Raw genomic sequence first — 18,701 nt, forward strand, 5'->3', positions numbered from 1 at the left:
TACATTGAGAATAGTACCCATGACAAATAAAAAAAATGCCAAGACATTGCTTCAAGCGTCATGTTTTTCCTCAAGTATAATAAAATCTTAAGAAAACCACCACCAGCAACTGCCATGTAATTCCTGCTGCAACCATCAGAGGGCCATGCAGGGTCAAGAATTAAAGTTCAATATCCACTCCAAACCTACTGTGTCCCCACAAAGTCCGGCACTGGCCATCTCTGGTCTTACAACGACCTCCGTAACAACGACCCTGAGAGAGGTTGAGAACAGAAGGGGGTCTTAGAAAGGGGAATTAAACAAAAGAGACTCTAACAAATCCAGATCCCACAGTTAGCCTGACTTTACCTGGCCAGCATCGCACATGTAGCCATCCAGCTTATGCACATTATAGGGACACTGCAAGACAAAGAACATTATCTTGATGATAACAACCTCCTTGGTCCACTGGCTCCTAACTTGAAACCTTCGGCCAGAAATTGTATTAAGTTTTATTTGACTCTGATTTTAAACTTGACCTCCACATGAAAAAGGTTGTCCAATCCTGTGTTTTTTTTATCAGTTACATATCTCCAAAATGAAATCATTTATGTCACCCACGTAAGTTCCATTGGCTTTATTTCATAATCAATAGCCCTACAAACCCCACCCATCTTGAAAAGGTTGTTCATGCTTTCATCTCATCACGTCTCGATTATTCAAACTCCCTATACACTAGTCTCTCCCAAAAGTCTCTCCATAGCTCCAACTCATTCAAAATGCTGCAGCTCGACACTTAACCGTTCCAAAAAGTGTGACCACATTACGCCAATTTTAGAATTGATTTTAAATAGCTTTTAATCACTTTTAATGCTCTATCCGGTTTGGCACCTCCCTAAATCTCTGAGCTCCTCACCCCCTATGACCAAAGGCGCTCCCTGAGATCCTCAAACAAAGCTCTGCTGCTATTTGTTCCTATGTCACGGCTAAAAACTCAAGGTGACTGTGCTTTTTCTGTCAGAGCCCCCAGACTTTGGACCGCCTTACCTGAGGTTATCAAGTGTGCTAAATCGGTGCCAGATTTTAAATCACTCCTCAAAACACACCTGTTTAAAGCTGCTTTTAATGCTTGATTCTGGTGCTTTTATTGATGTATTTCTTCGATGTTTATCTCTTACTTATTCATCTACTTCTCTTGTCTGTTTGATCACTTTTGTCGTTTATTTTCATATTTCTAATTTGCCCTTGAAATCTTGCTTTTTAAACCGACACTGTCCCTCACTCCCTTACTGTTTTTATGTATGTACAGCACTTTGTAAACTGTGTTTTTGAAAATTGTCATAAAATTATTATTATTATTATTATTATTGACATGTTTTTTTCTTTGTTACCTGGCTGGTGTCTCCCATACAGGTCTCTGGAATGTCACAGTCATTGACAGCTTCGCGACACGTCACCCCTCTCAGCTCATACTGTCACACACAAGCACAGAGCGAGAGAGAGAGAGAGTAGAGATGAAGAAGAGGGGTGTAATCATGGCCTAGATCACCAGTGACAACAAACTAACTAACCGATCCAAAGTGATGTTGTGCAGCAGCAGCTCACCCTGCAGCCCCTGCAGCAGAGGCCGTTGCTGCACATGGCGTTGTGTGTGAGGGTGCACTTCTTACAGCAGGCCGCTCCGCTCCGGGCACAGTCCTGTGAGTGAGAGAATAAGCACAGCAAAGCTGTAGTCGATGCAGAGTACTTTCCTGGCCCAAATCCCCCCAATTCAAGTACCCTACACGGCATAGTTTGAGACACTGATCATATCCTTGCGTCCTTGCGTCCTTGCATCCTTGTTTCATGCGCCCCCTGCCTCGGGAAAGTGCAATGGTCATGTTATCATGAGACCGGTCAAACATGCAGAGACAGGGGACACACATGCAGGCAGCAGAACGGAGCGAAATGTTGACTAACGTTAAGTCAGTGGTTCTCAGAGCCCATGGGCCAATCTCTGGTGGCCTGTGATGACATGATGGTGCTTGGTTGACTGTATTTCAGAGGCTCAGTTTTAAAGCCAGGGTGAAGATACTGGTATCATATGGGACTAGACCAGTGGTCCCCAACCACCGGGCCGCGGACCGGTACCGGGCCGCAACGCATTTGGTACCGGGCCGCGAGCCGGTCCAAAAAAATTATAAAAAAATAAAAAATAAACATAGGCTATATAATATTATAGGCTGTGTGTGGTAGTTGAAACATAGTTTCAAGTTGACGTTTATTTATGTTTGTAGTTCAAACAAAAACATATAGAGGGTATGCATGTGATGTCACAGAGGCAGAAGTCACTGTGGGGTCACGCCCACTGAGTCACAGCAAGACTGAGCTTGAATGCAGTAATCAGCCTAGATAAGTGACACCTGCTGCTCAGGGAGGAACTTGACACTCATTTTGACACTCATTCCTGATTGAGGGGGCGTGTTCCAGTGGGTGTGCATACCCTCTATACTGTATAGGCTACATACAGTACAACACAAAAGGCTGTTATTTACCCTTTGTCGCCACCTGGTGAGTAAATATATATGTAACTAAAACCATTAAAATTGACAACCGGTCCGCGACTTTTTTTTCCATGTATCTACCGGTCCTTGGCACAAAAAAGGTTGGGAACCCCTGGACTAGACGACCTAATGCATCCAATGGTACCAACCATGTCATGCTAGCTTGTCGGGAATTGGGGTAAATAACGGCCCACATTTAGGCTAAATGTTGGCAAGGGAAAAAACGTGTGTGTGCGTGTGTGTGTGTGTGTTTGTGTGTGTGTGTGTGTGTGTGTGTGTGAGTGTGTGTGTGTGTGTGTGTGTGTGTGTGTGTGCGTGTGTGTGCGTGTGTGTGCATGGACTGAAATCTGAATGCGATCCTGGCAATAGCCTAATGGGAGCTCAACTCAAGTGGGCAGAAAAAGAGAATGAAGTGAAAGATACATCGATTTCCAACAGCAACAACTCCCACTCACAGAGACACTTTACATCAGCAGGGATCCCCAACGCCACTTGCTAAACTCTTCATAAGTTCTTGATAAGGCCACTTGTTTTTTGGGAGAAACAATTCTCAGAATGTTATAAAATGGCAGTGAGTGTCTATCCACATATGCGATTACAAATGAAGTGAAAGAAGTCTCATACACACAATTCCTCATCACTACTATCCTTTATCACTTCAAAATACATTTGTAATCGTAATAGTAAACTGTAGCTTCGCTGCCACGAAGCAAGAATCTGTTCTGTAATTGTAATTGTTCAATTACAGGGAGTTCTTCTCCATGTTGCTGAATGAGGAAATCAGGTAGTGTGTGATCGCTTGTCTTCATGTGTGTCCAGCTCACATCGCATAGTGTGCACAGCTTCTCACAGCAAGTACAAATGAGTCAATTCAAGTGTACTCACCACTTGAGATCCACAATCACACTCTTCTCCCTGCTCGACAAATCCGTTGCCGCACTCTGATGGGTCCAGCAGCTACAAGAAAAGCATTAAGTAAGGGATTTATAGACTCAGAGTGATTCATCAGAGCTGGCAATTAGAATCCATTAAAAGCAAAAGGAAGTTATGTTGCATAGATAGTCGGTTTGTGTGGGAACGCCCACAAAATGTTATACGACTGGCGCGCGAGTGGGGCAACCCCCCCCCCCCCCCCCAAACTCACCAAAGGACGGTGTTGCGGCTGTACACTACAGGACTGGGCAGTGGCGTGCCGTCCATTAGGCGAACTAGGCAAATGCTAGGGGTGCATGAGCCGTTGGGGGCGCCAGAGAGGGTAAAAAAATTTTTTTTTTTTTTTTTACAAATACTTTTTCATGATAATAGGCCTACTATCATTTTACAATAGTAGACAAAAAATAAGCACAACAACATCTTAAGTCTTTAAATAATAGGGAAATCATTTTTCTAATTCTGGCTTTCTGGCTGCCTGGGCTGCAGCACTTTCACCACGGTCCCTAATCCATACCACCCCACCCCCTGCGCGGCCGTGCCCCCTTCTACCTGCTCGGAGCTTTTTCCCAGAGTGGGGGAAGCCTAAGGGAGCTGGAAGGTGGGTGCTGAGGGTGCTGCAGCACCCCCTGGTGGCAAGAAATGGGATTTTCGAAATTGTTGGATTTGGCTGTCTTGTGTTTATACCACCAACAAAATGCATTAAAAAACAGTTAGTGCTTCCCAGCTCTAATCTTATTTCATACGCGCTCTCTTCAAAAGTGTTTGATTTTCATCATAATCTGGTTTTCCATAATAATAATAAGTTCAGTGTTTATGCCTGTGTTGCTGTCTGTTGTAGTGTAAAACGACAGGTGCTTACATGAAAGAGAGTGAGAAAAGGAGAGGATACTGAATAATGACATCACAACAGTATAATCCTAATGTTAATTTAAAATTAAATATTCTTCTAAATATGAATGAAAGTCCAAAAAACGTCAAATTTTCTTCGGCGCTGCCCTTGCGGGCATTCTGAGCGGGCATTCTGAGCCTGCACTGCAGTGGTGGAATTAGCTGCGATATAATTTGTATTATATTTTCTTTGGGGGAGGGGGGGGCACCAGCACAAATCTTGCCTAGGGGACCAACTTGGTCAGGCATGCCACTGGGACTGGGGATTCTAGAGCATGGTACATAGACGTCTGTTCAGATGTGCGTTTACTGCGGTCGTTTAATAACCGATCCTGTCTGCCTGGGCTGGGCGAGCAGCTAAATGCTAACTATGCTGAATGGGGAGAACGGGAGGATTTACCCCACCCTGACCACGCCCCCAGCGTCTATGACGAGACATCGACTGTATCTATACTAAAGAACATTTCACTTTGGTAGAACTTCATTGTTTAGTGTCATGTACTTTACCCCCATCTCCGAGTTCATGCATGCTCAACCACAAAAAGAAAAATGTTGGGGACCTGTTAGCACCAATTTCTTACTTTAATTTGGAAAAACTAGTCAAAAATGTTGACTTCTAAGACATATATTCTAATAGGGAAAAAGTAAATGCATGTGGCATTATTTGTATTTCTGTGTCCCAGTCAGATCATATTTTTCGATCTTGTTTGCATCTATTGATATTGAGAGCTGAGAAAAGAGAATGAAAGCAGATAGTAACAGCAAAAATGTTTGAACAATGTGAAATGTGTAGGCAGCCAGTACAATGAAGATAAATAGTAAAGAGGGAAGAACAAATTGTGAACTTATGCCGTCCCAGTGAAAACTGTCAAATTTCGATCACCAAACCAGTGATTAGACCCCAGAAAGTGCCTCTTTGATGCCGACTGCCTCTCACCTTGCTGGGCTTGTTGAAGAGACAGCTGCCTCCTCCCAGCTGGAGGAAACGCAGGTACTCGTCTATACTGCAGCGCGAAAACTTCCTTGGCAGGTAGTAGCTGATCCATATAGACAGCCGGAGAAATCAATTCAATATTACATTAGTCTCATAGAATTTGGAAAGTTTTGAGTGGAAAGTATTGCACAAAACATTTCACTACAACCTCCAAATGAAGTTGCTTATGTGTGTACTTGGGTTATTTTCCTCATCTTCACAACTCTTCAACACAAATTTGCAGACATTTTTGACATTTTAGCAAAGCCGATTTTACTTGGAAAAAATACCAGAAATTAATTAGTGTGTGTGATCTTTTTGCCCCATTTTCCACTGATACCAGTTTTAGTTGAGAATTCATTCCACCTCACGTGAGAAAATTATTACGTGCAGGTCTCTAATGATTATTTTATTGTAAATAAATAAGTGCTTACCCTGTATCCTCCATGATACAGCCCAACCATGGGTCTGGACACCGGCAGTCTCCTGAATGTGCGCACGCACACGCGCACACACACGCACACACACACACACACACACACACACACACACACAGTATAGTCAAGTAAACTGCAAAGGACAATACAAGTTCCATTGCCTTTTACAGTCATCCTCTGCACTGCTGGCCTCCCACCACTTGGGGGAGTAGTTCACACAATAAAGGCTAGAGGTTTTTTCAGAGCTAAATTAAAGCGGTAAATCAAATGAAGGTTGTATAATGCCATAGGTTTACAATACTGCAGGGAAGCTTGCATCAGCAATATGTGCATGATGAACAGCTTGAGTCAATATGTGCATGATGAACAGCTTGAGTTGTGTGGAGGCACATGCAGAAGTCAGGATATCTCAATGAAAACATCACATTTTATATGAGCCATGAATGGTGGATTTCCATCTAGTCTAAGAAAACCTCAAGAGCAACGGCCACCTTCAGTTTTTAGAGCCGTGACAGAGCCAACTGTCCTCGCTTCAATCTCCCATGAATCATTGTGTGAGGACGCAAACAAGGAATATGCAATATACTGCTGTGTGTTCCAATATACTGCCGTGTGTTCCAATATACTGCTGTGTGTTCCAATATACTGCTTAGAGTTTAAAGGTAAATAAATTTAATAAGAAGTAATTTGTACGTGCATACTTCACAGTTAACAAACAGTGTACATCTTCATATAGGTGATACGGGCAAGACACAAAACGCAACGCGTTTCAACCGTTGGTTTTCATCAGGCTGTATGGGAGGGCGTCGGCCACCGCACCAGGTTAAATAGAGAACATAGCCTACGTGGCACAGGTAGTGTGGAGTGACGTGAAGGGGGCAGAGCCCTGACGTCAGAGGAAATGGTCTGCTCTACTAGGATAGACAGAACTAGCAGAGATCCATACATGATGATATATTACAAAAATAATAATGCAAAAATAGGCTACATGTCACATCAATAATGCTGTAGGAAAATACTGTTGATGTTAATGCAAAACATATCAGCAAAATCACGCAAGGATATGATGTAAGAATCACACTGAGCAATGCATATAATTAATGAATGAATAATATAAATATAGCATAACAGTAGGCATTCCAGTACTACAGACTTCAAGATCTACCTAAATAAAGCATGCAAGGTCCAGCTCCTCATTGAGTCCGTTAGGAGCGGAGGTATCCAGCCTGTGGATCCAGTGCGCTTCACGCTGGAGAAGCGTCCTGTCTAGGTCGCCACCCCTCGGGTGGGGTTTGACAATGTCTATGGCCCAGAAGCGGAGGTCTGAGACACTATGGTCGTGTCGAATAAAGTGATCAACGATAGGGGCCTTGGTGTCCTGACGCCGGAGCGCGCTCTTGTGCTCCGTGATCCGTGTACGTAACGGACGCAAGGTCTTCCCGATGTACCAGAGCGGGCAGGGGCAAGAGATGGCATACACCACTCCCTGCGAGGCGCAGGTGGTGAGGTGTTTGAGATGGACGGTGTGTCCGTTGGGGAAAGTGAGTGTTTTAGCCTTGGTGGTCTGTGGGCAGCAAGCGCAGTGTCCGCACGGGAAATGACCTATAGGGGGAGGACGGGAGTCGATCGTGGTTTGTGTTATTATGTTGGGGGTGACAAGCGTCTTGACTAGACAGTCCCTAATGTTCTGATTTCGGGAGAAGGCGATCCTGGGGGGTGTGGCGAAGACATCATGGACCTGTAGCACTCTCCAGAATTTGAGCAGGCTCCGCTTGATTCTGTTGGCCAAGGGGGAGTACTGCAGGGTCGCTGTCACCCTAGGCGAGGGGGGGTCTGATGTTCTGGGCTGGAGCAGGATGTCACGGTGGGAGTGTAGTGCGCGTTTGTACGCATGTGAGATGGGTCTCCGCCCATATCCACGCTCCTGAAACCTCACTTTCATCTGTGTGGCTTTATTCAAGAAGTCACATTTGTCGCTGCATAATCTCCGGAGGTGCATGAATTGGCCTGTGGGGAGGTTATCTTTTAGATGTGAGGGGTGGTAACTGGAGGCATGGAGCAGGGTATTTCTGTCCGTGGGTTTTCGATAGATGGATGAATGTAGTTTGTTGTGCTGTTTGTATACAGTGACGTCCAGGAAATTGATTCGATCTGGGTGGTGATCAATGGTAAACCGGAGGTGTGGATTCCAGGTGTTGAGGAGTGTATGGAACTCCAACAGGGTGGTAGATGGGCCGGACCAGATCATGAACACATCATCTATATATCTGCGCCACAGGGTGATGGATGAGATGAAGGGGTTAACGCTGGGGTTGTAGACGAAGTCTCTTTCAAAGGCACCTACGTACAGGTTGGCAATACTGGGAGCCGCGGCACACCCCATGCTGAGTTGCTTTGGTCCACACCTTTTTGTGCGTTCCTGTTCCAATATACTGCCATGTGTTCCAATATACTGCAGTGCGTTCCAATATACTGCTGTGTGTTCCAATATACTGCCGTGTGTTCCAATATACTGCTGTGTGTTCCAATATACTGCCGTGTGTTCCAATATACTGCTGTGTGTTCCAATATACTGCAGTGCGTTCCAATATACTGCAGTGTGTTCCAATATACTGCAGTGCGTTCCAATATACTGCTGTGTGTTCCAATATACTGCCGTGTGTTCCAATATACTGCTGTGTGTTCCAATATACTGCCGTGTGTTCCAATATACTGCTGTGTGTTCCAATATACTGCAGTGCGTTCCAATATACTGCTGTGTGTTCCAATATACTGCCGTGTGTTCCAATATACTGCTGTGTGTTCCAATATACTGCCGTGTGTTCCAATATACTGCTGTGTGTTCCAATATACTGCAGTGCGTTCCAATATACTGCTGTGTGTTCCAATATACTGCCGTGTGTTCCAATATACTGCTGTGTGTTCCAATATACTGCCGTGTGTTCCAATATACTGCTGTGTGTTCCAATATACTGCCGTGTGTTCCAATATACTGCTGTGTGTTCCAATATACTGCTGTGTGTTCCAATATACTGCTGTGTGTTCCAATATACTGCTGTGTGTTCCAATATACTGCTGTGTTCCAATATACTGCCGTGTGTTCCAATATACTGCTGTGTGTTCCAATATACTGCTGTGTGTTCCAATATACTGCCGTGTGTTCCAATATACTGCCGTGTGTTCCAATATACTGCTGTGTGTTCCAATATACTGCTGTGTGTTCCAATATACTGCCGTGCGTTCCAATATACTGCCGTGTGTTCCAATATACTGCTGTGTGTTCCAATATACTGCTGTGTGTTCCAATATACTGCCGTGCGTTCCAATATACTGCTGTGTGTTCCAATATACTGCCGTGTGTTCCAATATACTGCTGTGTGTTCCAATATACTGCTGTGTGTTCCAATATACTGCCGTGTGTTCCAATATACTGCTGTGTGTTCCAATATACTGCTGTGTGTTCCAATATACTGCCGTGCGTTCCAGTGACTGACGCGTGCAGGTCAGTTTAAAGCTCTCTGGTCTCACCTGCTGCGGGCCGCTCCTTGTTCCACATCATGCCAATGTTCTGGCCAAGGGTCTGACACAGCGTGATGGCCATGGGGCCCACGTTGCCATACTGAAACACACACACACACACACACACACACACACATTAAATTTAACAACACACAAACACTAAAACCAAAAGCAAAACTGGCATGGATGAAAGACTTTAATATAATTCAGAATTTGATCAAATAAACTGAAGTGCAGTGGGGGGGGGGGGGGGTCAAACATGTCTCATTGCCTCCAACCAAAACAAGATAGAATCATATGGAAGAATAATTTCGAAATGAAAACCACCCATATCTTCTGTAAATACCATACCATGAATTTGAATGTATTTTGTAGACATACCAGTCTCTCTCTGTCTCTCCCTCTCCAAGTCTTTCTGTGTTTAACACCAGTCAAAGGCTAGTCTATAGAGTGGAGTTGTGTTTAACACCAGCCAAAGGCTAGTCTATAGAGTGGAGTTGTGTTTAACACCAGTCAAAGGCTAGTCTATAGAGTGGAGTTGGCACAAGTCTTTCTGTGTTTAACACCAGTCAAAGGCTAGTCTATAGAGTGGAGTTGTGTTTAACACCAGTCAAAGGCTAGTCTATAGAGTGGAGTTGTGTTTAACACCAGTCAAAGGCTAGTCTATAGACTGGAGTTGTGTTTAACACCAGTCAAAGGCTAGTCTATAGACTGGAGTTGTGTTTAACACCAGTCAAAGGCTAGTCTATAGAGTGGAGTTGGCACAAGTCTTTCTGTGTTTAACACCAGTCAAAGGCTAGTCTATAGAGTGGAGTTGGCACAAGTCTTTCTGTGTTTAACACCAGTCAAAGGCTAGTCTATAGACTGGAGTTGTGTTTAACAGCAGTCAAAGGCTAGTCTATAGACTGGAGTTGTGTTTAACACCAGTCAAAGGCTAGTCTATAGACTGGAGTTGTGTTTAACACCAGTCAAAGGCTAGTCTATAGACTGGAGTTGTGTTTAACAGCAGTCAAAGGCTAGTCTATAGAGTGGAGTTGTGTTTAACAGCAGTCAAAGGCTAGTCTATAGACTGGAGTTGTGTTTAACACCAGTCAAAGGCTAGTCTATAGACTGGAGTTGTGTTTAACACCAGTAAAAGGCTAGTCTATAGACTGGAGTTGGCACAAGTCTTACCTCATTGACACCTCCACCCCTGGTGAGGGAGCAGATGCCTCCGATATAGGCCGTCCCGCTGCGGCTGCTCAGGAACGTCCTCCCCCTGCAGGAAACACAGGGACACTGCGTCATCTGCAGGAACTCAGACCAAACAAGTACAGCTCAGTTATCCACCCTTTAGCCCTTCTGCACTTGACAACTGACATTGTCTCCGGTGAGTACAAATTGTTTGAGGCAATTTAATTTTTGTATGGGAATTTCGGTTAAATGCATAAAATAAGGTCTAACACTGTTATGACTTTTGAAACGCTTCAAAAGTCATAAAAGTGGCCCTCATTTGTGAAGATTATCTTGCTGAACACACAAACTTCACAGTTTCATAAACTTTTGTTAACTATAGACCTTATTTTCATGCATTTTTCATGCGGTATGTAGAAGGAAATTGTCTTTTCAGCTTCAAGAGTTGGTCTGAGAGGCAGACGAGGCCGTGGCTGGGGCCTTCCTGCAATAATCCTTTTGAATACGATTCTTATTCAATGGTCAATTTTCTTGTGATAAAATAAGGTAAAATAACGAACAGAAAATGTAAGATTGAAAGGTAAATAAATGATGAAGTCAAGCGTGAATGAAGTTTCTTGCCGTGGTTTATTTCCAGGTTTTTGCGAAGAAGGGTTACAGCGAGGGACAGGGTGTGAGCAGAGAGATCTTGAACTCGCTTCTGTGTCTCCCCACAATTGTTGACTTTTATAGTCTAATCCGAAAGCCAAAACCATTTCACACAGTTCCTGCAACATTTCAGTCAAGGTCATCTTGACCCATCCTGTCGCCTCTTCTGGCAGCATTAAAGCTTCTGGCTTTTCATAATTGGTCAGTTGTGAAATCATTGTACAAACATTCATCCCAACAATATCAAGACGACATGATTTCCCATCAACAATATTAAAACAACATGATTCCCATCATTTTGGGGACAAACTGCTCATTATTTTTGACATTTTGGCATGACACAAGTTTCTTCCCAGAATCCTCAGACCTCTGACCAAAGGCCAAGTCGCAGGTTCAAATCCTTCCACAGGTACTGAGCCGACCAAGATCAGGCCCTGGTGTGAGGGGAGAGTGAACCCAGGAGAAGAGGTGTGAGGGGAGAGTGAACCCACGAGGAGAGGTGTGAGGGGAGAGTGAACCCAGGAGAAGAGGTGTGAGGGGAGAGTGAACCCACGAGGAGAGGTGTGAGGGGAGAGTGAACCCAGGAGAAGAGGTGTGAGGGGAGAGTGAACCCACGAGGAGAGGTGTGAGGGGAGAGTGAACTCACGAGAAGAGGTGTGTGGTGTGAGGGGAGAGTGAACCCACGAGAAGAGGTGTGTGGTGTGAGGGGAGAGTGAACCCACGAGGAGAGGTGTGTGGTGTGAGGGGAGAGTGAACCCACGAGAAGAGGTGTGAGGGGAGAGTGAACCCAGGAGAAGAGGTGTGAGGGTAGAGTGAACCCACGAGAAGAGGTGTGAGGGGAGAGTGAACCCAGGAGAAGAGGTGTGAGGGTAGAGTGAACCCACGAGAAGAGGTGTGAGGGGAGAGTGAACCCACGAGGAGAGGTGTGAGGGGAGAGTGAACCCATGAGAAGAGGTGTGAGGGGAGAGTGAACCCACGAGAAGAGGTGTGAGGGGAGAGTGAACCCAGGAGAAGAGGTGTGAGGGGAGAGTGAACCCACGAGAAGAGGTGTGTGGTGTGAGGGGAGAGTGAACCCACGAGAAGAGGTGTGAGGTGTGAGGGGAGAGTGAACCCACGAGAAGAGGTGTGAGGTGTGAGGGGAGAGTGAACCCACGAGAAGAGGTGTGAGGTGTGAGGGGAGAGTGAACCCACGAGAAGAGGTGTGTGGCGTCGCTGCGTTCCTTGATGCTCTCCTTCCTGTACTTCATGAAGTCGCGCAGGGTGAGCAAGGAGTCATCTCCCACGGAGACCATGTTGTGGGAGGACCAGGTTTCCATGGCCACCAGCACGATGCGGGTGTTGAGCTGCTCCTTGTAGATCTGACCACATCAGAAACGGGAACATCAGAGCTATATAGAGTTTCTATAGGGAGCTGTACTATACAAGCAACATGAATCATCATCATCATCATCATTTCAGTACTTCCATACATGACACGTTCCAAATTTGCAAAAGAACATTTCTATTGATAACAGAAAGCACCTGCAATCTGATAAGCAGGTGTGAGGAGTGTAGCAAACTCTGGGCTACACCTGGCTATCAGCCTGAATCCCACTGGTTGTAGTACGGGCATGAAACTTGTAGTCAACCAACCACAGTAGCTAATGGACTATGAATGACCAAAATGTACCAGCGGAGCAAAAAAGTAAGTAAGACTAATAATAATAATAATTATTAGTAATAGTAATAGTAATACAGATGAACTCACAGTGCAGCCGCCTCTTCAGCAACATATAATGTGTTATATGAATCGGAACAAATGTCATCTCAATTAGAGTAGAGACCATTGTAACGTGCGCTCACCGCGTCGGCCATGTTAACCACTGCTTTGGCAAAGTTCCTTGTCTGGGAGGCCGACCGACGGAGCTGGACAAACTATGGACGAGGAGAGAGTGTCATTTGCCTTTCAGGAGTCAAGTTCACTTCTACTGTATATTGTTACTTTTATACATATATATATATATATACAGTATATGTATATGTATGTATATTGTTACTTTTATATTGCAGTTACAAAGAAACAGACAAAAACAGCTACCAGATCATGGTCGTTGACGACCATCAGCTCGATGTACTTGGTCTCGGTCTGAACGGTGCGCTGACCTCGTCGCACCTGCAGGGGGCAAGAGAATGAGTCTGCTGTCATAATCACCTTCACACAGGACAAACACACACACACACACACACACACACACACAGCAGGTGAGACTGTCACACACACACACACACACAGCAGGTGAGACTGTCACACACACACACACAAACACAGCAGGGGAGACTGTTTATCTCTCTCTCTCACACACACACACACACACACACACACACACACACACAGGTGAAACTCTAGAGAGTCTGTGTCCTTGAGAGGGTAGCAGACAGCGATTATTCCTTCCTTCAACAGAATGTTACAGGTATTACAGTAGCACACTTTTACTAGCATGGAGGGGAGACCGAGGAGCTGAGATGGGCTACCGCCTTCTCTATAGAAATTAGGGGTGTCAAAAATAATCGATTATAAGATGCATTGCGATGCGGACGTGCACGATTCTGCATCGATTCACAAATGTCAAAAAATCGATTATTTAAAATAAATAAATAAATAAATAAATAATCGAATAAAATATAATGGAATTACATGCAGTTGTTTATTTTAATTATGGATCATAATACAATGCAATTCCAAATGCACTTTTATTTTAAAAGTAGCCACACAGTGAGAAAAAAGAAAGTGAGAAAAAATAAATCATGTATTGGGGAAAAAAGTGATGCATCGATTGAAGATGCATCGAGATGCATCGATAATCGCAACCAAATCGAATTGTAGCCCTCTGAATTGTAATCGAATCGAATCGTGAGGCCAGTGAAGATTCACAGCCCTAATAGAAATATGGCATTGATTGAGTTTCACTGTTGCATATCAGATGAGCTACTTTGTAAAACATTCATAGTGTTCGCATATGGCTGCGTCTAACGGCTCTGTCGTTGTGTTAGTCATAAACCCGCTGCAGCGTGCTGCGTCTAACGGCTCTGTCGTTATGTTAGTGGTAACCCCGCTGCAGCGTGCTGCGTCTAACGGCTCTGTCGTTATGTTAGTGGTAACCCCGCTGCAGCGTGCTGCGTCTAACAGCTCTGTCGTTGTGTTAGTGGTAACCCCACTGCAGCGTGCTGCGTCTAACGGCTCTGTCGTTGTGTTAGTGGTAACCCCGCTGCAGCGTGCTGCGTCTAACAGCTCTGTCGTTGTGTTAGTGGTAACCCCGCTGCAGCGTGCTGCGTCTAACAGCTCTGTCGTTATGTTAGTGGTAACCCCGCTGCAGCGTGCTGCGTCTAACAGCTCTGTCGTTATGTTAGTGGTAACCCCGCTGCAGCGTGCTGCGTCTAACAGCTCTGTCGTTGTGTTAGTGGTAACCCCACTGCAGCGTGCTGCGTCTAACAGCTCTGTCGTTGTGTTAGTGGTAACCCCGCTGCAGCGTGCTGCGTCTAACAGCTCTGTCGTTGTATTAGTGGTAACCCCGCTGCAGCGTGCTGCGTCTAACAGCTCTGTCGTTATGTTAGTGGTAACCCCGCTGCAGCGTGCTGCGTCTAACAGCTCTGTCGTTATGTTAGTGGTAACCCCACTGCAGCGTGCTGCGTCTAACAGCTCTGTCGTTATGTTAGTGGTAACCCCACTGCAGCGTGCTGCGTCTAACAGCTCTGTCGTTATGTTAGTGGTAACCCTGCTGCAGCGTGCTGCGTCTAACAGCTCTGTTGTTGTGTTAGTGGTAACCCCGCTGCAGCGTGCTGCGTCTAACGGCTCTGTCGTTATGTTAGTGGTAACCCCACTGCAGCGTGCTGCGTCTAACGGCTCTGTCGTTGTGTTAGTGGTAACCCCGCTGCAGCGTGCTGCGTCTAACAGCTCTGTCGTTGTGTTAGTGGTAACCCCGCTGCAGCGTGCTGCGTCTAACAGCTCTGTCGTTATGTTAGTGGTAACCCCGCTGCAGCGTGCTGCGTCTAACAGCTCTGTCGTTATGTTAGTGGTAACCCCGCTGCAGCGTGCTGCGTCTAACAGCTCTGTCGTTGTGTTAGTGGTAACCCCACTGCAGCGTGCTGCGTCTAACAGCTCTGTCGTTGTGTTAGTGGTAACCCCGCTGCAGCGTGCTGCGTCTAACAGCTCTGTCGTTGTATTAGTGGTAACCCCGCTGCAGCGTGCTGCGTCTAACAGCTCTGTCGTTATGTTAGTGGTAACCCCGCTGCAGCGTGCTGCGTCTAACAGCTCTGTCGTTATGTTAGTGGTAACCCCACTGCAGCGTGCTGCGTCTAACAGCTCTGTCGTTATGTTAGTGGTAACCCCACTGCAGCGTGCTGCGTCTAACAGCTCTGTCGTTATGTTAGTGGTAACCCTGCTGCAGCGTGCTGCGTCTAACAGCTCTGTTGTTGTGTTAGTGGTAACCCCGCTGCAGCGTGCTGCGTCTAACGGCTCTGTCGTTATGTTAGTGGTAACCCCGCTGCAGCGTGCTGCGTCTAACAGCTCTGTCGTTGTGTTAGTGGTAACCCCACTGCAGCGTGCTGCGTCTAACAGCTCTGTCGTTGTGTTAGTCATAAACCCGCTGCAGCGTGCTGCGTCTAACAGCTCTGTCGTTATGTTAGTGGTAACCCCACTGCAGCGTGCTGCATCTAACAGCTCTGTCGTTGTGTTAGTGGTAACCCCGCTGCAGTGTGCTGCGTCTAACGGCTCTGTCGTTATGTTAGTGGTAACCCCACTGCAGCGTGCTGCGTCTAACAGCTCTGTCGTTGTGTTAGTGGTAACCCCGCTGCAGCGTGCTGCGTCTAACGGCTCTGTCGTTGTGTTAGTGGTAACCCCGCTGCAGCGTGCTGCGTCTAACAGCTCTGTCGTTGTGTTAGTGGTAACCCCGCTGCAGCGTGCTGCGTCTAACAGCTCTGTCGTTATGTTAGTGGTAACCCCGCTGCAGCGTGCTGCGTCTAACGGCTCTGTCGTTGTGTTAGTGGTAACCCCGCTGCAGCGTGCTGCGTCTAACGGCTCTGTCGTTGTGTTAGTGGTAACCCCGCTGCAGCGTGCTGCGTCTAACAGCTCTGTCGTTATGTTAGTGGTAACCCCGCTGCAGCGTGCTGCGTCTAACAGCTCTGTCGTTGTGTTAGTGGTAACCCCGCTGCAGCGTGCTGCGTCTAACGGCTCTGTCGTTATGTTAGTGGTAACCCCGCTGCAGCGTGCTGCGTCTAACGGCTCTGTCGTTGTGTTAGTGGTAACCCCGCTGCAGCGTGCTGCGTCTAACGGCTCTGTCGTTGTGTTAGTGGTAACCCCACTGCAGCGTGCTGCGTCTAACAGCTCTGTCGTTATGTTAGTGGTAACCCCGCTGCAGCGTGCGTCTAACAGCTCTGTCGTTGTGTTAGTGGTAACCCCACTGCAGCGTGCGTCTAACGGCTCTGTCGCTGTGTTAGTGGTAACCCCACTGCAGCGTGCGTCTAACAGCTCTGTCGTTGTGTTAGTGGTAACCCCACTGCAGCGTGCGTCTAACGGCTCTGTCGTTGTGTTAGTGGTAACCCCACTGCAGCGTGCGTCTAACAGCTCTGTCGTTGTGTTAGTGGTAACCCCACTGCAGCGTGCGTCTAACAGCTCTGTCGTTGTGTTAGTGGTAACCCCACTGCAGCGTGCGTCTAACGGCTCTGTCGTTGTGTTAGTGGTAACCCCGCTGCAGCGTGCGTCTAACAGCTCTGTCGCTGTGTTAGTGGTAACCCCACTGCAGCGTGCGTCTAACAGCTCTGTCGCTGTGTTAGTGGTAACCCCACTGCAGCGTGCGTCTAACGGCTCTGTCGTTGTGTTAGTGGTAACCCCGCTGCAGCGTGCGTCTAACAGCTCTGTCGTTATGTTAGTGGTAACCCCGCTGCAGCGTGCTGCGTCTAACGGCTCTGTCGTTGTGTTAGTGGTAACCCCACTGCAGCGTGCTGCGTCTAACAGCTCTGTCGTTGTGTTAGTGGTAACCCCGCTGCAGCGTGCTGCGTCTAACAGCTCTGTCGTTGTGTTAGTGGTAACCCCGCTGCAGCGTGCTGCGTCTAACAGCTCTGTCGTTGTGTTAGTGGTAACCCCGCTGCAGCGTGCTGCGTCTAACAGCTCTGTCGTTGTGTTAGTGGTAACCCCGCTGCAGCGTGCTGCGTCTAACGGCTCTGTCGTTATGTTAGTGGTAACCCCGCTGCAGCGTGCTGCGTCTAACAGCTCTGTCGTTGTGTTAGTGGTAACCCCGCTGCAGCGTGCTGCGTCTAACAGCTCTGTCGTTATGTTAGTGGTAACCCCGCTGCAGCGTGCTGCGTCTAACAGCTCTGTCGTTGTGTTAGGGGTAACCCCACTGCAGCGTGCTGCGTCTAACAGCTCTGTCGTTATGTTAGTGGTAACCCCACTGCAGCGTGCTGCGTCTAACGGCTCTGTCGCTGTGTTAGTGGTAACCCCACTGCAGCGTGCTGCGTCTAACAGCTCTGTCGTTGTGTTAGTGGTAACCCCGCTGCAGCGTGCGTCTAACAGCTCTGTCGTTGTGTTAGTGGTAACCCCGCTGCAGCGTGCTGCATCTAACAGCTCTGTCGTTGTGTTAGTGGTAACCCCACTGCAGCGTGCTGCGTCTAACAGCTCTGTCGTTGTGTTAGTGGTAACCCCGCTGCAGCGTGCTGCGTCTAACAGCTCTGTCGTTGTGTTAGTGGTAACCCCGCTGCAGCGTGCTGCATCTAACAGCTCTGTCGTTGTGTTAGTGGTAACCCCACTGCAGCGTGCTGCGTCTAACAGCTCTGTCGTTGTGTTAGTGGTAACCCCGCTGCAGCGTGCTGCGTCTAACAGCTCTGTCGTTGTGTTAGTGGTAACCCCGCTGCAGCGTGCTGCGTCTAACAGCTCTGTCGTTGTGTTAGTGGTAACCCCGCTGCAGCGTGCTGCGTCTAACAGCTCTGTCGTTATGTTAGTGGTAACCCCGCTGCAGCGTGCTGCGTCTAACAGCTCTGTCGTTATGTTAGTGGTAACCCCGCTGCAGCGTGCTGCGTCTAACAGCTCTGTCGTTATGTTAGTGGTAACCCCGCTGCAGCGTGCTGCGTCTAACAGCTCTGTCGTTGTGTTAGTGGTAACCCCACTGCAGCGTGCTGCGTCTAACAGCTCTGTCGTTATGTTAGTGGTAACCCCGCTGCAGCGTGCTGCGTCTAACGGCTCTGTCGTTGTGTTAGTGGTAACCCCACTGCAGCGTGCTGCGTCTAACAGCTCTGTCGTTGTGTTAGTGGTAACCCTGCTGCAGCGTGCTGCGTCTAACAGCTCTGTCGTTGTGTTAGTGGTAACCCCACTGCAGCGTGCTGCGTCTAACAGCTCTGTCGTTATGTTAGTGGTAACCCCACTGCAGCGTGCTGCGTCTAACAGCTCTGTCGTTATGTTAGTGGTAACCCCACTGCAGCGTGCTGCGTCTAACAGCTCTGTCGTTATGTTAGTGGTAACCCCACTGCAGCGTGCTGCGTCTAACAGCTCTGTCGTTGTGTTAGTGGTAACCCCACTGCAGCGTGCTGCGTCTAACAGCTCTGTCGTTGTGTTAGTGGTAACCCCACTGCAGCGTGCTG

The 18,701-nt window shown here is 47.2% G+C and overlaps 1 protein-coding gene across 1 annotated transcript in view; it reads right to left on the bottom strand.

Annotated features, from left to right (window-relative positions):
* Positions 1 to 18,701, bottom strand: part of adam11 (ADAM metallopeptidase domain 11) — a gene marked incomplete at both ends in the record, with an annotated part of 68,469 nt that overhangs the window by 5,193 nt on the left and 44,575 nt on the right. Inside the window, 12 exons of the mRNA XM_083635058.1 lie at positions 190 to 253; positions 349 to 399; positions 1,371 to 1,451; positions 1,585 to 1,677; positions 3,408 to 3,479; positions 5,281 to 5,380; positions 5,751 to 5,802; positions 9,282 to 9,372; positions 10,446 to 10,530; positions 12,285 to 12,451; positions 12,936 to 13,007; positions 13,171 to 13,245. Of these exons, the coding sequence (XP_083491184.1) occupies positions 190 to 253; positions 349 to 399; positions 1,371 to 1,451; positions 1,585 to 1,677; positions 3,408 to 3,479; positions 5,281 to 5,380; positions 5,751 to 5,802; positions 9,282 to 9,372; positions 10,446 to 10,530; positions 12,285 to 12,451; positions 12,936 to 13,007; positions 13,171 to 13,245 (1,003 nt within the window). The remainder of the gene's footprint in view (positions 1 to 189; positions 254 to 348; positions 400 to 1,370; positions 1,452 to 1,584; positions 1,678 to 3,407; positions 3,480 to 5,280; positions 5,381 to 5,750; positions 5,803 to 9,281; positions 9,373 to 10,445; positions 10,531 to 12,284; positions 12,452 to 12,935; positions 13,008 to 13,170; positions 13,246 to 18,701) is intronic.

Source organism: Poromitra crassiceps (assembly GCF_964638095.1).
Source record: "Poromitra crassiceps genome assembly, chromosome: 4".
Lineage (NCBI taxonomy): Eukaryota > Metazoa > Chordata > Actinopteri > Beryciformes > Melamphaidae > Poromitra > Poromitra crassiceps.